This window comes from Salvelinus alpinus, chromosome 3 (genome assembly GCF_045679555.1).
Source record: "Salvelinus alpinus chromosome 3, SLU_Salpinus.1, whole genome shotgun sequence".
Lineage (NCBI taxonomy): Eukaryota > Metazoa > Chordata > Actinopteri > Salmoniformes > Salmonidae > Salvelinus > Salvelinus alpinus.
In genome coordinates, this window is record NC_092088.1 from 7,464,455 (window position 1) to 7,484,366 (window position 19,912).

The following is a 19,912-nucleotide window of genomic DNA, read 5'->3' on the forward strand; positions in this document are numbered from 1 at the left end:
GCTACCAGAGCCATAGGTCTCCAGTGGAGAAGCTAACCTAGCCGCTACCAGAGCCATAGGTCTCCAGTGGAGAAGCTAACCTAGCCGCTACCAGAGCCATAGGCCTCCAGGGGAGAAGCTAGCCTAGCCGCTACCAGAGCCATAGGCCTCCAGTGGAGAAGCTAGCCTAGCCGCTACCAGAGCCATAGGCCTCCAGTGGAGGAGCTAGCCTAGCCGCTACCAGAGCCATAGGCCTCCAGTGGAGAAGCTAAACTCTAACCAGTAACCGCTAATCTCTTGGTCTGTGCAGGCAGGATGAGGTATTAGCTCCTTGCTAGCAGAAGAAAGGATTAAGATCAGAGGGGTTTAGCAGCAAACAACCTGTTTTCATTGTGTGAACACATCGCTCCAGGGAACGACCAGCAAGTAAAAAACAACAACGTATTTTCATTGTGCAATCTCATCGTTCCAGGGAAGGACCACGAAGCAAACAACCTGGTTTTCATTGTGCGAGCACATCGCTCCAGGGAAGGAGACCACAAAGGAAGGACCACCATCATCACCAACAACATGAGATCTTTACAGAGCACTATTCTACTCCTCGTCTCCCTACTCTTTCTCATTAACTACAGTAAGGACTATCTTGGTTCTCTCGTTCTGGCTTTAATACTGGGCATTTTGGGATAATGTATTCAATCTTGATCTCTATACCTCTCTTGTCTCCACTTTCCCCTCTTTTTTTGCTTTTTTATCTTCTATCCATCCAGCTTTTCTTTTTCATTCTTAATCCATCCTCTTTTATTCATGCCATTTCACTCTTCCTCTTTCTCAACCTTATTGTTCCCTTGCTTCCTCTTCCTCCTTTCTCAACCTTATTGTTCCCTTGCCTCCTCTTCCTCCTTTCTCAACCTTATTGTTCCCTTGCTTCCTCTTCCTCCTTTCTCAACCTTATTGTTCCCTTGCCTCCTCTTCCTCCTTTCTCAGCCTTATTGTTCCCTTGCTTCCTCTTCCTCCTTTCTCAACCTTATTGTTCCCGTGCTTCCTCTTCCTCCTTTCTCAACCTTATTGTTCCCGTGCTTCCTCTTCCTCCTTTCTCAACCTTATTGTTCCCTTGCTTCCTCTTCCTCCTTTCTCAACCTTATTGTTCCCTTGCCTCCTCTTCCTCCTTTCTCAACCTTATTGTTCCCTTGCTTCCTCTTCCTCCTTTCTCAACCTTATTGTTCCCTTGCCTCCTCTTCCTCCTTTCTCAGCCTTATTGTTCCCTTGCCTCCTCTTCCTCCTTTCTCAACCTTACTGTTCCCTTGCCTCCTCTTCCTCCTTTCTCAACCTTATTGTTCCCTTGCTTCCTCTTCCTCCTTTCTCAACCTTATTGTTCCCTTGCTTCCTCTTCCTCCTTTCTCAACCTTATTGTTCCCTTGCCTCCTCTTCCTCCTTTCTCAGCCTTATTGTTCCCTTGCCTCCTCTTCCTCCTTTCTCAACCTTATTGTTCCCTTGCCTCCTCTTCCTCCTTTCTCAGCCTTATTGTTCCCTTGCTTCCTCTTCCTCCTTTCTCAACCTTATTATTCCCTTGCCTCCTCTTCCTCCTTTCTCAGCCTTATTGTTGTTGAATCAAATCACTGATACAACGGAAATACAACAATGTTATCACCTTTCTGACAGTAACATGTAACGCCAGACAGTCAGCGATGAGCACGTCACAACACGTATCATCAATTTAAACAGGGTGTTTACTCCTCTGCTGGTTGGACAGCTGACAGGGGTGGTCCAGTCTGTACTGTCTGTAACAGGGGTGGTCCAGTCTGTACTGTCTGTAACAGGGGTGGTCCAGTCTGTACTGTCTGTAACAGGGGTGGTCCAGTCTGTACTGTCTGTAACAGGGGTGGTCCAGTCTGTACTGTCTGTAACAGGGGTGGTCCAGTCTGTACTGTCTGTAACAGGGGTGGTCCAGTCTGTACTGTCTGTAACAGGGGTGGTCCAGTCTGTACTGTCTGTAACAGGGGTGGTCCAGTCTGTACTGTCTGTAACAGGGGTGGTCCAGTCTGTACTGTCTGTAACAGGGGTGGTCCAGTCTGTACTGTCTGTAACAGGGGTGGCCCAGTCCGTACTGTCTGTAACAGGGGTGGTCCAGTCCGTACTGTCTGTAACAGGGGTGGTCCAGTCTGTACTGTTTGTAACAGGGGTGGTCCAGTCTTTACTGTCTGTAACAGGGGTGATCCAGTATGTACTGTCTGTAACAGGGGTGGTCCAGTCTTTACTGTCTGTAACACGGGTGGTCCAGTCTGTACTGTCTGTAACAGGGGTGGTCCAGTCTTTACTGTACAGCCTGTAACAGGGGGGGGGGGGGGGGGGTCCAGTCTTTACTGTCTGTAACAGGGGTGGTCCAGTCTGTACTGCCTGTAACAGGGGTGGTCCAGTCTGTACTGTCTGTAACAGGGGTGGTCCAGTCTGTACTGTCTGTAACAGGGTTGGTCCAGTCTGGACTGTCTGCAACAGGGGTGGTCCAGTCTGTACTGTCTGTAACAGGGGTGGTCCAGTCTGTACTGTCTGTAACAGGGGTGGTCCTGTCTGTACTGTCTGTAACAGGGGTGGTCCAGTCTGTACTGTCTGTAACAGGGGTGGTCCAGTCTGTACTGTCTGTAACAGGGGTGGTCCAGAGTGTACTGTCTGTAACAGGGGTGGTCCAGTCTGTACTGTCTGTAACAGGGGTGGTCCAGTCTCTACTGTCTGTAACAGGGGTGATGCAGTCTGCACTGTCTGTACCAGGGGTGATCCAGTCTGTACTGTCTGTAACAGGGGTGATCCAGTCTGTACTGTCTGTAACAGGGGTGATCCAGTCTGTACTGTCTGTAACAGGGGTGGTCCAGGCTGTACTGTCTGTAACAGGGGTGGTCCAGTCTCTACTGTCTGTAACAGGGGTGGTCCAGTCTGTACTGTTTGTAACAGGGGTGATCCAGTCTGTACTGTCTGTAACAGGGGTGGTCCAGTCTGTACTGTCTGTAACAGGGGTGGTCCAGTCTGTACTGTCTGTAACAGGGGTGGTCCAGTCTGTAGTGTCTGTAACAGAGGTGATCCAGTCTGTACTGTCTGTAACAGGGGTGATCCAGTCTGTACTGTCTGTAACAGGGGTGATCCAGTCTGTACTCTCTGTAACAGGGGTGGTCCAGTCTGTACTGTCTGTAACAGGGGTGGTCCAGTCTGTACTGTCTATAACATGGGTGGTCCAGTCTGTACTGTCTGTAACAGGGGTCAACCAGTCTGTACTGTCTGTAACAGGGGTGATCCAGTCTGTACTGTCTGTAACAGGGGTGGTCCAGTTTGTACTGTCTTTAACAAGGGTGGTCCAGTCTGTACTGTCTGTAACAGGGGTGGTCCAGTCTATACTGTCTGTAACAGGGGCGGTCCAGTCTGTACTGTTTGTCACAGGGGTGGTCCAGTCTGTACTGTCTGTAACAGGGGTGGTCCAGTCTGTACTGTCTATAACATGGGTGGTCCAGTCTGTACTGTCTGTAACAGGGGTCAACCAGTCTGTACTGTCTGTAACAGGGGTGATCCAGTCTGTACTGTCTGTAACAGGGGTGGTCCAGTTTGTACTGTCTTTAACAAGGGTGGTCCAGTCTGTACTGTCTGTAACAGGGGTGGTCCAGTCTATACTGTCTGTAACAGGGGCGGTCCAGTCTGTACTGTTTGTCACAGGGGTGGTCCAGTCTGTACTGTCTGTAACAGGGGTGGTCCAGTCTGTACTGTCTGTAACAGGGGTGGTCCAGTCTGTACTGTCTGTAACAGGGGAGATCCAGTCTGTACTGTCTGTAACAGGGGTGGTCCAGTCTGTACTGTCTGTAACGGGGTGGTCCAGTCTGTACTGTCTGTAACAGGGGTGGTCCAGTCTGTACTGTCTGTAACGGGGTGGTCCAGTCTGTACTGTCTGTAACAGGGGTGGTCCAGTCTATACTGTCTGTAACAGGGGCGGTCCAGTCTGTACTGTTTGTCACAGGGGTGGTCCAGTCTGTACTGTCTGTAACAGGGGTGGTCCAGTCTGTACTGTCTGTAACAGGGGTGGTCCAGTCTGTACTGTCTGTAACAGGGGTGATCCAGTCTGTACTGTCTGTAACAGGGGTGGTCCAGTCTGTACTGTCTGTAACGGGGTGGTCCAGTCTGTACTGTCTGTAACAGGGGTGGTCCAGTCTGTACTGTCTGTAACAGGGGTCAACCAGTCTGTACTGTCTGTAACAGGGGTGATCCAGTCTGTACTGTCTGTAACAGGGGTGGTCCAGTCTGTACTGTCTGTAACAGGGGTGGTCCAGTGAACAACACTGTTGTTGTCCTCTGATGACTGTTAGATGCCTCTGACCTGGGTTAGTCATCCCTGGCTGTTGACTGTACCTGCTTAGTTGTAACGTCTCAACAGTCAAAACGAGTTGCAGCGATGTCATGGTGATGTCATTATAACATATTTGTGGTGACTTGGTGATGTCATGGTGATGTCATGGTCAGGTTGAATGCTGCTTTGTTAACCGATGTTTTGGAAATACATTTTATTTGGTGGGATGGATGTGATGGCCTTATTAGAACGGAGGGTATGGCTGCATGTAAAGCCTTCTGCATTGGGTTGTCTATGCTGGCATGTGTGGTCTTTGTGTTCTCTATGTATCCTAACTCATTGCAGAGAATTATGAGAAGTGTACTGTATATAATACTGTGGGTATTTAGTTTTATGTCAGTGTTTTTTAACAACAGTACTGTAAACATGTCTCCTCAGGCCAGTGTTGAATCCATCGTTAATCGTGTAGTTCTCGCCCTCTCTCTCTCTCTCTCTCTCTCTCTCTCTCTCTCTCTCTCTCTCTCTCTCTCTCTCATGTCTCTCTCTCTCTCTCTCTCTCTCTCTCTCTCTCTCTCTCATTCTCTCTCTCTCTCTCTCTCTCTCTCTCGCTCTCTCTCTCTCTCTCTCTCTCTCTCTCTCATATCTCTCTCATTCTTTCATGTCTCTCTCTCTCTCTCATATCTCTCTCTCTCATTCTCTCTCTCTCTCATTCTCTCTCTCTCTCTCTCTCTCTCTCTCTCAATTCAATTCAATTTCAATTCAAGGGGCTTTATTGGCATGGGAAACATGTGTTAACATTGCCAAAGCAAGTGAGGTAGGTAATATACAAAAGTCAAATAAACAATAAAAATGAACAGTAAACATTACACATACAGAAGTTTCTCTCTCTCTCTCTCTATCTCTCTCTCATTCTCTCTCTCTCTCTCTCTCTCTCTCTCTCTCTCTCTCTCTCTCTCTCATATCTCTCTCTCATTCTCTCTCTCTCATCTCTCTTTCTTTCATATATATATCTCTCTCTCATCTCTTTCTCTCATCTCTCTTCTCTATCTCATCTCTCTCTCTCTCTCTCTCTCTCTCTCTCTCTCTCTCATTTTCTCTCTCTCTCATATTTCTCTCATCTCTCTCTCGCGTCTCTCAACTAAAAAAAAAAAAATCAAATTCAAGCTGCTTTATTGGCATGAAAAACATCTGTCAATATTGCCAAAGCAACAATGTATCCAATATACATTGTAATAAAATTACATACGATAACAAAAAATAATTATTAAATGATAGTAAATCATAATATGGAAAATGAAACTATAACTAACTAAATAACGGTCATCTTCACCATTATATCAGTACTACAACTACTATCATCATTACCACTACTACCACCACCACCATCATTAAACTGCTATCATTACCATTACCACCCATACCATATTGGAATGATAAACAACAATAATAATAACAATAATAGTAATATTATCGCGCATCTCTCGTTCTCTCTCTCTTTCATCTCTCTCTCTCTCTCTCTCTCTCTCTCTCTCTCTCTCTCTCTCTCTCTCTCTCTCATTGCTCTCTCTTTCTCTCTCTCATTCTCTCTCTCATTCTCTCTCTCTCTCTCATCTCTCTCTCTCATTCTCTCCCTCTCTCTCTTTCTTTCATATCTATCTCTCTCTCTCATTCCTCTCTCTCTTTCATATCTATCTCTCTCTCTTTCTTATCTACCTCTCTCTCTTTCATATCTATCTCTCTCTCTCATTCCTCTCTCTCTTTCATATCTATCTCTCTCTCTCATCTCTCTCTCATATCTCATCTCTCTCTTTTCTCTCCTCTCTCTCTCTCTCTCTCTCTCTCTCTCTCTCTCTCTCCCTGCCTCTTTCTAATGCTTTCATTCTCTTCCTCTCTCTTCCTCTTCTAATGTTCTCCGTCTTCTTTCTCCAGGTGAAGCCCTACAATGCTATACCTGCATGGGTTCTAGTGATGAAGACTGTAATCGTCAGGGCTCAAAAACCTGTCCAAGCTACTCTGATGCCTGCGCTGTTGTACGAGGACACGGAAGTGAGTTAAACAGTGAGTGTGTAATCTACAACTCTGGTACCCTGCAAACCATGACCCGTTTTGTAGTTTACATGGGTCAAATGTAATGGGTTCATATCCTGCATGGTGTGTGTGTGTGTGTGTGTGTGTGTGTGTTAGTGCGTGTGTTAGTGTGCATGCTTGTGTCCTGAGTGTGTCTGAGGACATGACAGACTGTTCTGTCTGGACCCCCAGCCCAGGCACAGCAGGGAGTTGGGGGAAGTCCCAGCGGGAACATGATGAGATAACAGAGACTTACATTCAGGGTCTTAATTAGGATGATTATATGTTTGTTGATGTCGTTGCAACATTTTGGTATCTGTCCCGAAATGTCCAGTTTCCACAGAAATCCAGGTTGAAGGATTCCTGGAATCAGGAAAGAATGAGCAGGAAATTCAGAATACTGTACGAGAAACTGGATCTCTGGAAAACTTGGGAATTTGGGGAAAGTTTTATGAATTTTGCAAACCTAGTTCAGAAATGATGAAATCAAACTTGGTCCAGATCTGTGTGTCTCTGGTCTGGTCCCAGATCTGTGTGTCTCTGGTCTGGTCCCAGATCTGTGTGTCTCTGGTCTGGTGCCAGATCTGTGTGTCTCTGGTCTGGTCCCAGATCTGTGTGTCTGTTCTGGTCCCAGATCTGTGTGTCTCTGGTCTGGTCCCAGATCTGTGTGTCTCTGGTCTGGTCCCAGATCTGTGTGTCTCTGGTCTGGTCCCAGATCTGTGTGTCTCTGGTCTGGTCCCAGAACTGTGTGTGTCTGGTCTGGTACCAGATCTGTGTGTCTCTGGTCTGGTCCCAGATCTGTGTGTCTCTGGTCTGGTCCCAGATCTGTCCATATAGTCGCTTGTGAAAGTATTCACCCCCCTTGGCATTTTTCCCATTTTGTTGCCTAACAACCTGGAATTAAAATAGATGTTTGGGGTGTTTGTATCATTTGATTTACACAACATGCCAACCACTTTGAAGATGCAACATCTTTTTTATTGTGAAAAAAACAAGAAATAAGACAAAAAAAACAGAAAACTTGAGCGTGCATAACTATTCACCCCCCAAAGTCAATACTTTGTGGAGCCACCTTTTGCAGCAATTACAGATGCAAGTCTCTTGGGGTATGTCTCTATAAGCTTGGCACATCTAGCCACTTGAATTTTTGCCCATTCTTCAGGCCAAAGCTGCTGCAGCTCCTTCAATTTGGATAGGTTCCGCTGGTGTACAGCAATCTTTAAGTCATACCACAGATTCTCAATTGGATTGAGGTCTGGTCTTTGACTAGGTCATTCCAAGACATTTAAATGTTTCTCCTTAAACCACTCAAGTGTTGCTTTAGCAGTATGCTTAGGGTCCTTGTCCTGCTGGAAGGTGAACCTCCGTCCCAGTCTCAAATCTCTGGACGACAAACAGGTTTCCCTCAAGAATTTCCCTGTATTCAGTGCCATCCATCATTCCTTCAATTCTGACCAGTTTCCCAGTCCCTGCCAATGAAAAACATTCCCACAGCATGATGCTGCCACCACCATGCTGGTGTTCTCGGGGTGATGAGAGGTGTTGGGTTTGTGCCAGACATAGCATTTTCCTTGATGGCCAAAAAGCTAAATTTTAGTCTCATCTTACCAGTACCTTCTTCCATATGTTTGGGGAGTCTCCCACATGCCTTTTGGCGAACACCAAACGTGTTTGCTTATTTTTTTATTTAAGCGAGGGCTTTTGTCTGGCCACTCTTCCGTAAAGCCCAGCTCTGTGGAGTGTACGGCTTAAAGTGGTCCTATGGACAGATACTCCAATCTCTGCTGTGGAGCTTTGCAGCTCCTTCAGGGTTATCTTTGGTCTCTTTGTTGCCTCTCTGATTTATGCCCTCTCTCGCCTGGTCCGTGAGTTTTGGTTTCGGACCTCTCTTGGCAGGTTTGCTGTGGTGCCATATTCTTTCAATTTTTGAATAATGGATTTAATGGTGCTCTGTGGGATGTTCAAAGTTTCGGATATTTTTTTTAATAATCCAACCCTGATCTGTACTTCTCTACAACTTTGTCCCTGACCTGTTTGGAGAGCTCCTTGGTTTTCATGGTGCCGCTTGCGGTGCCGCTTGCAGTGATGTTGCAGAGTCTGGGACCTTTCAGAACAGGTGTATATATACTGAGATCATGTGACAGGTCATGTGACACTTAGATTGCACACAGGTGGACGTTAGTTTTTACTAATTATGTGACTTCTGAAGGTATTTGGTTGCACCAGATCTTATTTAGGGGCTTCATAGCAAAGAGGGTGAAAACACTTTTCTGTTTTTTTTTCCATTTCACTTCTGGCCAGCAGCTAATGGGGATCCCTAATAAATACAAATGTAAATACCTGCAGGCATTATGTAAAATGTTACCCTGTGTATTAACAAAGGTATTTCAATGTTTCTCTCTCTTCTCCCTCTGCACTCTCTCGCCCCTGCTCCCTCTCCATTCATACTTTGTCTTGCTCACGCTGTCTCTCTTTTTTCTCTGTCAATATCTTTCCTTCTCTCTCTCTCTGTTTCTCTTTCTCATTCTCTCTCTCTCTATCTGTTTTCCTCTCTCTGTAACTCTCTCTTTCTGTCTCTCTCTATCTCTCTCTCTATCTATTTCTCTCTCTCTCTCTCTCTCTGTATCTGTCTCTCTCTCTCTCCACCTCTCTCTCTCTCTCTCTTTCACTCTCTCTCTCTCTCTCTCTCTCCCTCTCTCTCCCTCTCTCTCTCTCTCTCTCTCTCTCTCTCTCCCTCTCTCTCTCTCTCTCTCTCTCTCTCAGGCGGAGTGATGAAGTCCTGCTCCTACAAGTCTTTCTGTAGCCAGGCAAACAGTCAGGGTTACCGGTCACCAGGGGTCAGAGTTCACTGCTGTTTCTCTGATGACTGCAACGTGACAGGAAACGTATCCAAGCTGGAAGGAAGTCTCAGCTACCTGTTGCTCCTCCTTCCCCTGCTCCTCCACTGGATCTCAAACTAAATATATAACCCAGCACAAACCAACAGCCATGCCAACTACCCCTCCTAGCTCCCTTCCCTTCCCTACTCTACCCGACTCAAACCCCAACTCTCCAAGCCTCAGCTACCATCCCCACTCTACCCGACTCAAACCCCAACTCTCCAAGCCTCAGCTACCATCCCCACTCTAGCCGACTCAAACCCCAACTCTCCAAGCCTCAGCTACCATCCCCACTCTAGCCGACTCAAACCCCAACTCTCCAAGCCTCAGCTACCATCCCCACTCTAGCCGACTCAAACCCCAACTCTCCAAGCCTCAGCTACCATCCCCACTCTAGCCGACTCAAACCCCAACTCTCCAAGCCTCAGCTACCATCCCCACTCTAGCCGACTCAAACCCCAACTCTCCAAGCCTCAGCTACCATCCCCACTCTAGCCGACTCAAACCCCAACTCTCCAAGCCTCAGCTACCATCCCCACTCTAGCCGACTCAAACCCCAACTCTCCAAGCCTCAGCTACCATCCCCACTCTAGCCGACTCAAACCCCAACTCTCCAAGCCTCAGCTACCATCCCCACTCTAGCCGACTACGCCATCTAACTCTGCCTATCTAAAGTATCTAAAGTAACACACAATAAAATAACCATTGATATCACCATATAACCAACCCAGAACAACCCAACCGAGAACAACCCCAGAACAACCCAACCCAGAACAAACCCAGAACAAACCCAACCCAAACCAACCTAAGCTACAACAAACCCAACCCAGAACAACCCCAAACCAGAACATTCCCAAACCAGAACAACCCCAACCCAGAACAAACCCAACCCAGAACAAACCCAACTCAGAACAAACCCAGAACAACCCCAACCCAGAATAACCCCAGCCCAGAACAAACCCAACCCAGAACAAACCCAACTCAGAACAAACCCAACTCAGAACAAACCCAACTCAGAACAAACCCAGAACAAACCCAACCCAAACCAACCTAACCTAAACCCAGTCATGCCAACTAACTACCCATACCTACTGTACCTGCCACTCCCAATCTAAGTATGGCCAACTATGTAATCTAAGTCCTCGCCATCCAAAGTTCCCAGCCTTATAGGAAGCCCATATGCTTCAGCACCACCTTCTCTAGCCTCCACCTACAGCTCCTCAAGACATGCAGAACACCCTTGTCCCATCCTTCTCTAGCTAATTCCTTCACAATCCTTCACGCTAACCCAAACCCTGTCCCACACCAACATTTCATTTATTTCATTTCTCAAACAACAGCAACACACACACACCATAGTAACACTGCAAAAAGACTAGAAATCATGGTGAATAACAATCTAACACAGGATGCAGTCGAAATAGCAATAGCCTTCAATTCCTACTTTTTTGACTCTGTCAGGGTACTGACACAGAACCCCTCCACTGGTTTCTTGGGCTCAGTGCTAGTAAATGATGCTCAACCTGTCTTCATCATAAGGGAGGTTTCTGAGTCAAAGGTGAACAAGGTGATTAGCTCACTAAAGAACTCTAAAGCCAAAGATGTGTTTGGGATGGACTCTACCTTTCTTAAAAACTACAAAGAGTCACTCATTGGCCCCATTACTAAGGTCACCAACACATCTATCGGTCTCGGGGTGTTTCCAAGGGTATGGAAGTCGGCCATAATAACGGCCATCTTTAAATCAGGCGACCCTGCTGACGTGAGTAACTACAGGCCCATTAGTATACTACCTGTGGTGTCAAAGGTTGTTGAAAAGTGTGTAGCAGAACAACTGATTGCCCACCTCAACAACAGCCCCTTCACATTACACTCCATGCAGTTTGGCTTCAGAGCGAAACACTCCACAGAAACGGCCAACTGCTTTCTTCTGGAAAATGTGAAGTCCAAGATGGACAAAGGGGGTGTTGTTGGGGCTGTGTTTCTGGACCTAAGGAAGGCTTTTGATACTGTTAACCATGAGATTCTCATCACAAAATTGTCCAAGTTCAACTTTTCCCCCGATGCCTTGAGATGGATGAAATCATACCTTGAAGGCAGAACTCAGTGTGTCAGAGTGAGCAATGAGCTGTCGCCCACTTAGCTATGATGTGGGCGTGCCCCAAGGGTCAATACTGGGGCCCCTCCTGTTCAGCCTGTACATTAATGATCTGCCTTCTGTCTGTACTGGGTCTGAAGTTCAAATGTATGCAGATGATACAGTGATATATGTGCAAAGAGCAAACAACAAGCTGCACAAGAACTCACTACTGTAATGGTCCAGGTTACAAAGTGGCTCGGTGACTCACTACTGTAATGGTCCATGTTACAAAGTGGCTCAGTGACTCATGTTTGAATCTCAATTTGAAAAAAACTGTTTGCATGTTCTTCACAAAGAGGGCAACAGATGCTACTGAGCCAGATGTCTATGTGTCAGGGGAGAAGCTCCAGGTGGTATCTGATTTGAAGTACCTTGGCATCGTACTTGATTCCAACCTCTCTTTTAAAAAGCATGTGAAAAAGGTAATTCAAATAACCAAATTCAACCTAGCTAATTTCCGATTTATACGAAATTGTTTGACTACAGAGGTAGCAAAACTGTACTTCAAATCTATGATACTCCCCCACTTAACATACTGCTTGACTAGTTGGGCCCAAGCTTGCTGTACAACAGTAAGACCTATTCAGTCTGTCTACAAACAGGCTCTCAAAGTGCTTGATAGGAAGCCCAATAGCCATCATCACTGTCACATCCTCAGAAAGCATGAGCTCCTGAGTTGGGAAAATCTTGTGCAATACACCGATGCATGTCTTGTATTCAAGATCCTAAATGGCTTGGCTCCCCCTCCACTCAGTATTTTTGTTAAACAGAAAACCCAAACATATGGCAGCAGATCCACAAGGTCTGCCATGAGAGGTGACTGTGTAGTTCCCCTAAGGAAAAGCACCTTTAGTAAATCCGCTTTTTCTGTGAGAGCTTCCCATGTCTGGAATACATTGCCATCAGACGCACATAACTGCACCACATATCACACTTTCACAAAATGCTTGAAGACATGGCTAAAGGTCAATCAGATTTGTGAACATAATCCCTAGCTGTGTGTTGCCGCTTTCCATGTCTGTTGTCTGTAACTTGTGAGGTGTGGAAACACTTTGTTGCTTTTATGAATTTTGTCTTGCTGCTTTTTGTTCTATGTTGCTCTGTCTATGCTACGTCTTGCTTGTCCTATGTTGCTATGTCTGTATGCTATGTCTTGTTCTATGTTGCTATTGTCTATATTGTAATTGTTTTTAATAACCTGCCCAGGGACTGCGGTTGAAAATTAGCCGGCTGGCTAAAACCGGCACTTTTACTGAAACGTTGATTAATGTGCACTGTCCCTGTAAAAATAAATAAACTCAACAAACTCAACACACGACCGCTAAATCATGCTTGTGCCAGAGAGAGAGAGAGAAGTGTGCAGAACTAAAACTTAAACTATAAAATACAAATACAAATAAAATATAAAGTTTCAACGATTTTACTGAGTTAAGGGTATCAGTCAATTGAAATAAATTATTTAGGCCCTAATCTATGGATTAGGGCCCACTCACTTGGATTTAGGCCTACCCACTTGGCAACCAGGCCCAGCCAATAAGAATTTGTTTTCCCCCCCAAAAAGGGCTTTATTACAGACAGAAATACTGGACAGTTTCATCGGCTGCCCGGTTGGCTGGTCTCAGACGATCCCGCAGGTGAAGAAGCCGGAAGCCGAGGTCTCGGGCTGATGTGGGCTGATGTGGTTACATGTGGTCTGCGGTTATGAGGCCGGTTGGACATACTTCCAAATTCTCGAGACCCGTAATCATCCACAATGGCAAAACAACAAGGCACAGGTGCTCACACGACCAACGGACATTGTAACAGTAATCGACAGGACAATGGTGAACAAAGGGCAGACTTATACAATTACTAATCAAATGGGAATAGGGAGCAGGTGTGCGTAAGGACAGTTCCGGAGGGATCCGTGACAGCGACATGTTTTAGAGTGGCCTTTTATTGTCCCCCAGCACAAGGTACACCTGTGTAATGATCATGCTTTTTAATTAGTTTCTTGATATGTCACACCTGTCAGGTGGATGGATTATCTTGTTTTGTTCAGTATAGAAAGAAAATAGAAAAATAACATTTGCGAGACAAGGTGAAGGAGAGATAAGGTGAGGGAAGGAGAGATACGGTGAGGGAAGGAGAGATAAGATTAGGGTTGGTGAGCGAAGGAGAGATAAGGTGAGGGAAGGAGAGATAAGGTGAGGGAAGGAGAGATAAGGTGAGGGAAGGAGAAATACGATTAGGGTTGGTGAGGGAAGGAGAGATAAGGTGAGGGAAGGAGAGATAAGGTGAGGGAAGGAGAGATAAGGTGAGGGAAGGAGAGATAAGGTGAGGGAAGGAGAGATAAGGTGAGGGAAGGAGAGATAAGGTGAGGGAAGGAGAGATAAGGTGAGGGAAGGAGAGATAAGGTGAGGGAAGGAGAGATAAGGTGAGGGAAGGAGAGATAAGGTGAGGGAAGGAGAGATAAGGTGAGGGAAGGAGAGATAAGGTGAGGGAAGGAGAGATAAGGTGAGGGAAGGAGAAATACGATTAGGGTTGGTGAGGGAAGGAGAGATAAGGTGAGGGAAGGAGAGATAAGGTGAGGGAAGGAGAGATAAGGTGAGGGAAGGAGAGGGAAGGAGAAATAAGGTGAGGGAAGGAGAGATAAGGTGAGGGAAGGAGAGATAAGGTGAGGGAAGGAGAGATAAGGTGAGGGAAGGAGAGATAAGGTGAGGGAAGGAGAGATAAGGTGAGGGAAGGAGAAATACGATTAGGGTTGGTGAGGGAAGGAGAGATAAGGTGAGGGAAGGAGAGATAAGGTGAGGGAAGGGGAGGGAAGGAGATATAAGGTGAGGGACGGGGAGATAAGGTGAGGGAAGGAGAGATAAGGTGAGGGAAGGGGAGGGAAGGGGAGATAAGGTGAGGGAATGGGAGGGAAGGAGAGATAGGGTGAGGGAAGGGGAGGGAAGGAGAGATAGGGTGAGGGAAGGGGAGATACGGGGAGATAAGGGGAGATAAGATGAGGGAAGGGGAGATAAGGTGAGGGAAGGGGAGGGAAGGGGAGATAAGGTGAGGGGAGGAGAGATAATGAAAGGGAAGGATCCCTTCATCTACCCCACGGGGCACGCACTGGTTGAATAAACATTGGTTCAACGTCATTTGTCAACCTATTTTGATGTGGAATCAACGTGGACAACACATTTGGATTCACAAAAAGTAATCAACCAGCATTGTAACCAGCATTGTAACCAGCATTGTAACCAGCATTGTAACCAACATTGTAACCATTGACATTTGGGTAAAACTTCAACGAAAATACAATGACTTCTTAAACAGATCAGAGACCAGGCTACAATCTTGCATCTTTAGAGCAAAGATCTTCTTCAAAAAGAAACTCAACATTGCTCTTGTGGTCTTAGCTGAAACAGACAAAAAAAGGACAATCGTTGGAGGAACGAGGACCGATCTACTCCTGCTGTAATTTGTAACTCTATGTATTCTGTGTGTTCCACTCCTCCGTGATAGAACCAATAGAGATGACCCACTCCTCCGTGATAGAACCAATAGAGATGACCCACTCCTCCGTGATAGAACCAATAGAGATGACCCACTCCTCCGTGATAGAACCAATAGAGATGACCCACTCCTCCGTGATAGAACCAATAGAGATGATCCACTCCTCCGTGATAGAACCAATAGAGATGATCCACTCCTCCGTGATAGAACCAATAGACATGATCTAAACTAAAGAAAGCATTGTTCAACTTCTTTTCTCCTCTGTAGTCAACTGTAAATAAATTCAATAAAATTGTCATTTTTTTCCTGTATTTCCCATTGTGCGGGTCTTTGTTGTCAGTAATATATTAATATATGAAGAATATATAGTTATCTTTTTAAGAAACTAGAGCCTTAGGGTGGTTCATCGAGATGTCTTAGAATGGTAAACATAAACACACAGTTTCAACCAATGTGTTTTATTACATATTTACATGTATAGCATATTTATTACAGAGTTATTACAAATTTATATAATACATAAATAAACTAATTATTAACCATTTATAAATTACTTACAAACTATCTTATAATTTGTTTTGATTCAAGCCAATCTAGTATATCACACATTCGTATATAATCACATTTGGGAAGCAGTTTCTATCAAGTCAAGTGAGGTTTGTCATGTTATCCATAACCTAATGTAGCAGGTGTAAAATAAACACCTGAAACTAGATCCCCTACAAACGACCTGTCGGGGGAGGTGCTCTTCTGCACTGTTCAACCAATCCAGTAAATGTAGAGGAGGAGTTAAAATAGAATGTTGCTTTGTTATTGTCCAAAAGCAGAAGTTGTGTCACAGGCTCTCTTTCCATTTCCCCTGACAACCGGAACATCCACAGGCTCTCTTTCATTTCCCCTGACAACCGGAACATCCACAGGCTCTCTTTCCATTTCCCCTGACAACCGGAACATCCACAGGCTCTCTTTACATTTCCCCTGACAACAGGAACATCCACAGGCTCTCTTTCCATTTCCCCTGACAACAGGAACATCCACAGGCTCTCTTTCCATTTCCCCTGACAACAGGAACATCCACAGGCTCTCTTTCCATTTCCCCTGACAACCGGAACATCCACAGGCTCTCTTTCATTTCCCCTGACAACCGGAACATCCACAGGCTCTCTTTCCATTTCCCCTGACAACCGGAACATCCACAGGCTCTCTTTACATTTCCCCTGACAACAGGAACATCCACAGGCTCTCTTTCCATTTCCCCTGACAACAGGAACATCCACAGGCTCTCTTTCCATTTCCCCTGACAACAGGAACATCCACAGGCTCTCTTTCCATTTCCCCTGACAACAGGATCATCCACAGGCTCTCTTTCCATGTCCCCTGACAACAGGATCATCCACAGGCTCTTTCCATTTCCCCTGACAACAGGAACATCCACAGGCTCTCTGTCCATTTCCCCTGACAACAGGAACATCTACAGGCTCTCTTTCCATTTCCCCTGACAACAGGAACATCCACAGGCTCTCTTTCCATTTCCCCTGACAACAGGATCATCCACAGGCTCTCTTTCCATGTCCCCTGACAACAGGAACATCCACAGGCTCTTTCCATTTCCCCTGACAACAGGAACATCCACAGGCTCTCTGTCCATTTCCCCTGACAACAGGAACATCCACAGGCTCTCTTTCCATTTCCCCTGACAACAGGAACATCCACAGGCTCTCTTTCCATTTCCCCTGACAACAGGAACATCCACAAACTCTCTTTTCCATTTCCCCTGACAACAGGAACATCTACAGGCTCTCTTTCCATTTCCCCTGACAACAGGATCATCCACAGGCTCTCTTTCCATTTCCCCTGACAACAGGAACATCCACAGGCTCTCTTTCCATTTCCCCTGACAACAGGAACATCCACAGTCTTTCTTTCCATTTCCCCTGACAACAGGAACATCCACAGGCTCTCTTTCCATTTCCCCTGACAACAGGAACATCCACAGGCTCTCTTTCCATTTCCCCTGACAACAGGAACATCCACAGTTTTTCTTTCCATTTCCCCTGACAACAGGATCATCCACAGGCTCTCTTTCCATTTCCCCTGACAACAGGAACATCCACAGGCTCTCTTTCCATTTCCCCTGACAACAGGAACATCCACAGTCTTTCTTTCCATTTCCCCTGACAACAGGAACATCCACAGGCTCTCTTTCCATTTCCCCTGACAACAGGAACATCCACAGGCTCTCTTTCTATTTCCCCTGATAACAGGAACATCCACAGTCTTTCTTTCCATTTCCCCTGACAACAGGAACATCCACAGGCTCTCTTTCCATTTCCCCTGACAACAGGAACATCCACAGGCTCTCTTTCTATTTCCCCTGATAACAGGAACATCCACAGTCTTTCTTTCCATTTCCCCTGACAACAGGAACATCCACAGTCTTTCTTTCCATTTCCCTTGTAAACCAGAACATCCGGTTGTTGGGGACTCAACAGAGGCAGTGGCAACCCGTCATTCAGGGCAGAGCCCATAGTTTTTGCAAAAAAATTAATTATATATATATATATATGTACACTACCGGTCAAAAGTTTTAGAACACCTACTCATTCAAGGGTTTTTCTTTATTTTTTATATTTTCTACATTGTAGAATAATAGTGACGTCATCAAAACTATGTAATAACACATATGGAATCATGTAGTAGCCAAAAAAGTGTTAAACAAATCAAAATATATTTTATATTTGAGATTCTTCAAATAGCCACCCTTTGCCTGGATGACAGCTTTGCACCCTCTTGGCATTCTCTCAACCAGCTTCATGAGGTAGTCCCTGAAATGCATTTCAATTAAGAGATGTGCCTTCTTAGAAGTTAATTTGTGAAATATCTTTCCTTCTTAATGTGTTTGAGCCAATCAGTTGTGTTGTGACAAGGTAGAGGGGGTGTACAGAAGATAGCCCTATGACAGCTTTGCACACTCTTGGCATTCTCTCAACCAGCTTCACCTGGAATGCTTTTCCAACAGTCTTGAAGGGGTTCCCACATATGCTGAGCACTTGTTGGCTGCTTTTCCTTCACTCTACGGTCCAACTCATCCCCAACCATTTCAATTTGGTGGAGGTCGGGGGATTGTGGAGGTCATCTGATGCAGCACTCCATCACTCTTCTTCTTGGTCAAATAGACCTTACACAGCTTGGAGGTGTGTTGGGTCATTGTCTTGTTGAAAAACAAATGATAGTCTCACTAAGCACAAACCAGATGGGATGGCGTATCGCTGCAGAATGCTGTGGTAGCCATGTTGGTTAAGTGTGCCTTGAATTGCAAATACATCACAGACAGTGTCACCAGCAAAGCACCACACACACCATAACACCTCCTCCTCCATGCTTTACGGTGGGAAATACACATGCAGAGATCATCCGTTCACCCACACCATGTCTCACAAAGACACGGCGGTTGGAACCAAAAGTTTCCAATTTGGACACCAGACCAAAGAACAGATTTCCTCCGGTCTAATGTCCATTGCTCATGTTTCTTGTCCCAAGCAAGTCTCTTCTTATTATTGGTGTCCTTTAGTAGTGGTTTCTTTGCAGCAATTCAACCATGATGGCTTGATTTACGCAGTCTCCTCTGAAGAGTTGATGTTGAGATGTGTCTGTTACTTGACCTCTGTAAAGCATTTATTTGGGCTGCAATTTCTGAGGCGGTAATAACTATATACAGTAACTGATGGCCCGCTCTCCCGATCGCAACTGATAGTTCAGATGAAAGGTAACAGATTCGGTGGACAGTGGGGCAAAAAAGTATTTAGTCAGCCACCAATTGTGCAAGTTCTCCCACTTAAAAGATGAGAGAGGCCTGTAATTTTCATCATAGGTACACTTCAACTATGACAGACAAAATGAGGGAAAAAAATCCTGAAAATCACATTGTAGGATTTTTTTATGAATTTATTTGCAAATTATGGTGGAAAATAAGTATTTGGTCAATAACAAAAGTTTATCTCAATACTTTGTAATATACCCTTTATTGGCAATGACAGAGGTCAAACGTTTTCTGTAAGTCTTCACAAAGTTTTCACACACTGTTGCTGGTATTTTGGCCCATTTCTCCATGCAGATCTCCTCTAGAGCAGTGATGTTTTGGGGCTGTTGCTGGGCAACACGGACTTTCAACTATCTCCAAAGATTTTCTATGGGGTTGAGATCTGGAGACTGGCTAGGCCACTCCAGGACCTTGAAATGCTTCTTATGAAGCCACTCCTTCGTTGCCCGGGCGGCGTGTTTGGGATCATTGTCATGCTGAAAGACCGTTTCATCTTCAATGCCCTTGCTGATGGTAGGCTTTGTTACTTTGGTCCCAGCTCTCTGCAGGTCATTCACTAGGTCCCCCCGTGTGGTTCTGGGATTTTTGCTCACCGTTCTTGTGATCATTTTGACCCCACGGGGTAAGATCTTGCGTGGAGCCCCAGATCGAGGGAGATCAGTGGTCTTGTATGTCTTCCATTTCCTAATAATTGCTCCCACAGTTGATTTCTTCAAACCAAGCTGCTTACCCATTGCAGATTCAGTCTTCCCAGCCTGGGGCAGGTCTACAATTTTGTTTCTGGTGTCCTTTGACAGCTCTTTGGTCTTGGCCATAGTGGAGTTTGGAGTGTGAGTGTTTGAGGTTGTAGACAGGTGTCTTTTATACTGATAACAAGTTCAAACAGGTGCCATTAATACAGGTAACAAGTGGAGGACAGAGGAGCTTCTTAAAGAAGAAGTTACAGGTCTGTGAGAGCCAGAAATCTTGCTTGTTGGTAGGTGACCAAATACTTATTTTCCACCATAATTTGCAAATAAATTCATTAAAAATCCTACAATGTGATTTTCTGGATTTTTTTTTCTCATTTTGTCTGTCATAGTTGAAGTGTACCTATGATGAAAATTGCAGGCCTCTCATCTTTTTAAGTGGGAGAACTTGCACAATTGGTGGCTGACTAAATACTTTTTTGCCCCACTGTATATACTGTACTCTATACCATCCACTGCATCTTGCCAATGCCGTTC

General features: G+C 45.5%; 1 protein-coding gene across 1 annotated transcript; it reads left to right on the plus strand.

The window, feature by feature from the left end:
• The first annotated feature begins 388 nt into the window (after positions 1 to 388).
• ly6pge (lymphocyte antigen 6 family member pge) lies at positions 389 to 12,694 on the plus strand. Its single transcript, XM_071391356.1, has 3 exons — positions 389 to 610; positions 6,227 to 6,355; positions 9,128 to 12,694. Exons 1-3 carry the CDS (start codon positions 550 to 552, stop codon positions 9,322 to 9,324), a joined length of 387 nt encoding a protein of 128 aa, XP_071247457.1. The 5' UTR covers positions 389 to 549; the 3' UTR covers positions 9,325 to 12,694.
• Positions 12,695 to 19,912: the final 7,218 nt, after the last annotated feature.

Bases quoted from the DNA above. Each gene is read 5' to 3' on its own strand.
- ly6pge (XM_071391356.1), top strand. From the start codon at position 550: ATGAGATCTTTACAGAGCACTATTCTACTCCTCGTCTCCCTACTCTTT. The intron at 611-6,226 runs GTAAGGACTATC...TTCTTTCTCCAG, and splicing joins ACTCTTTCTCATTAACTACA to GTGAAGCCCTACAATGCTAT. The intron at 6,356-9,127 runs GTGAGTGTGTAA...TCTCTCTCTCAG, and splicing joins ACACGGAAGTGAGTTAAACA to GCGGAGTGATGAAGTCCTGC.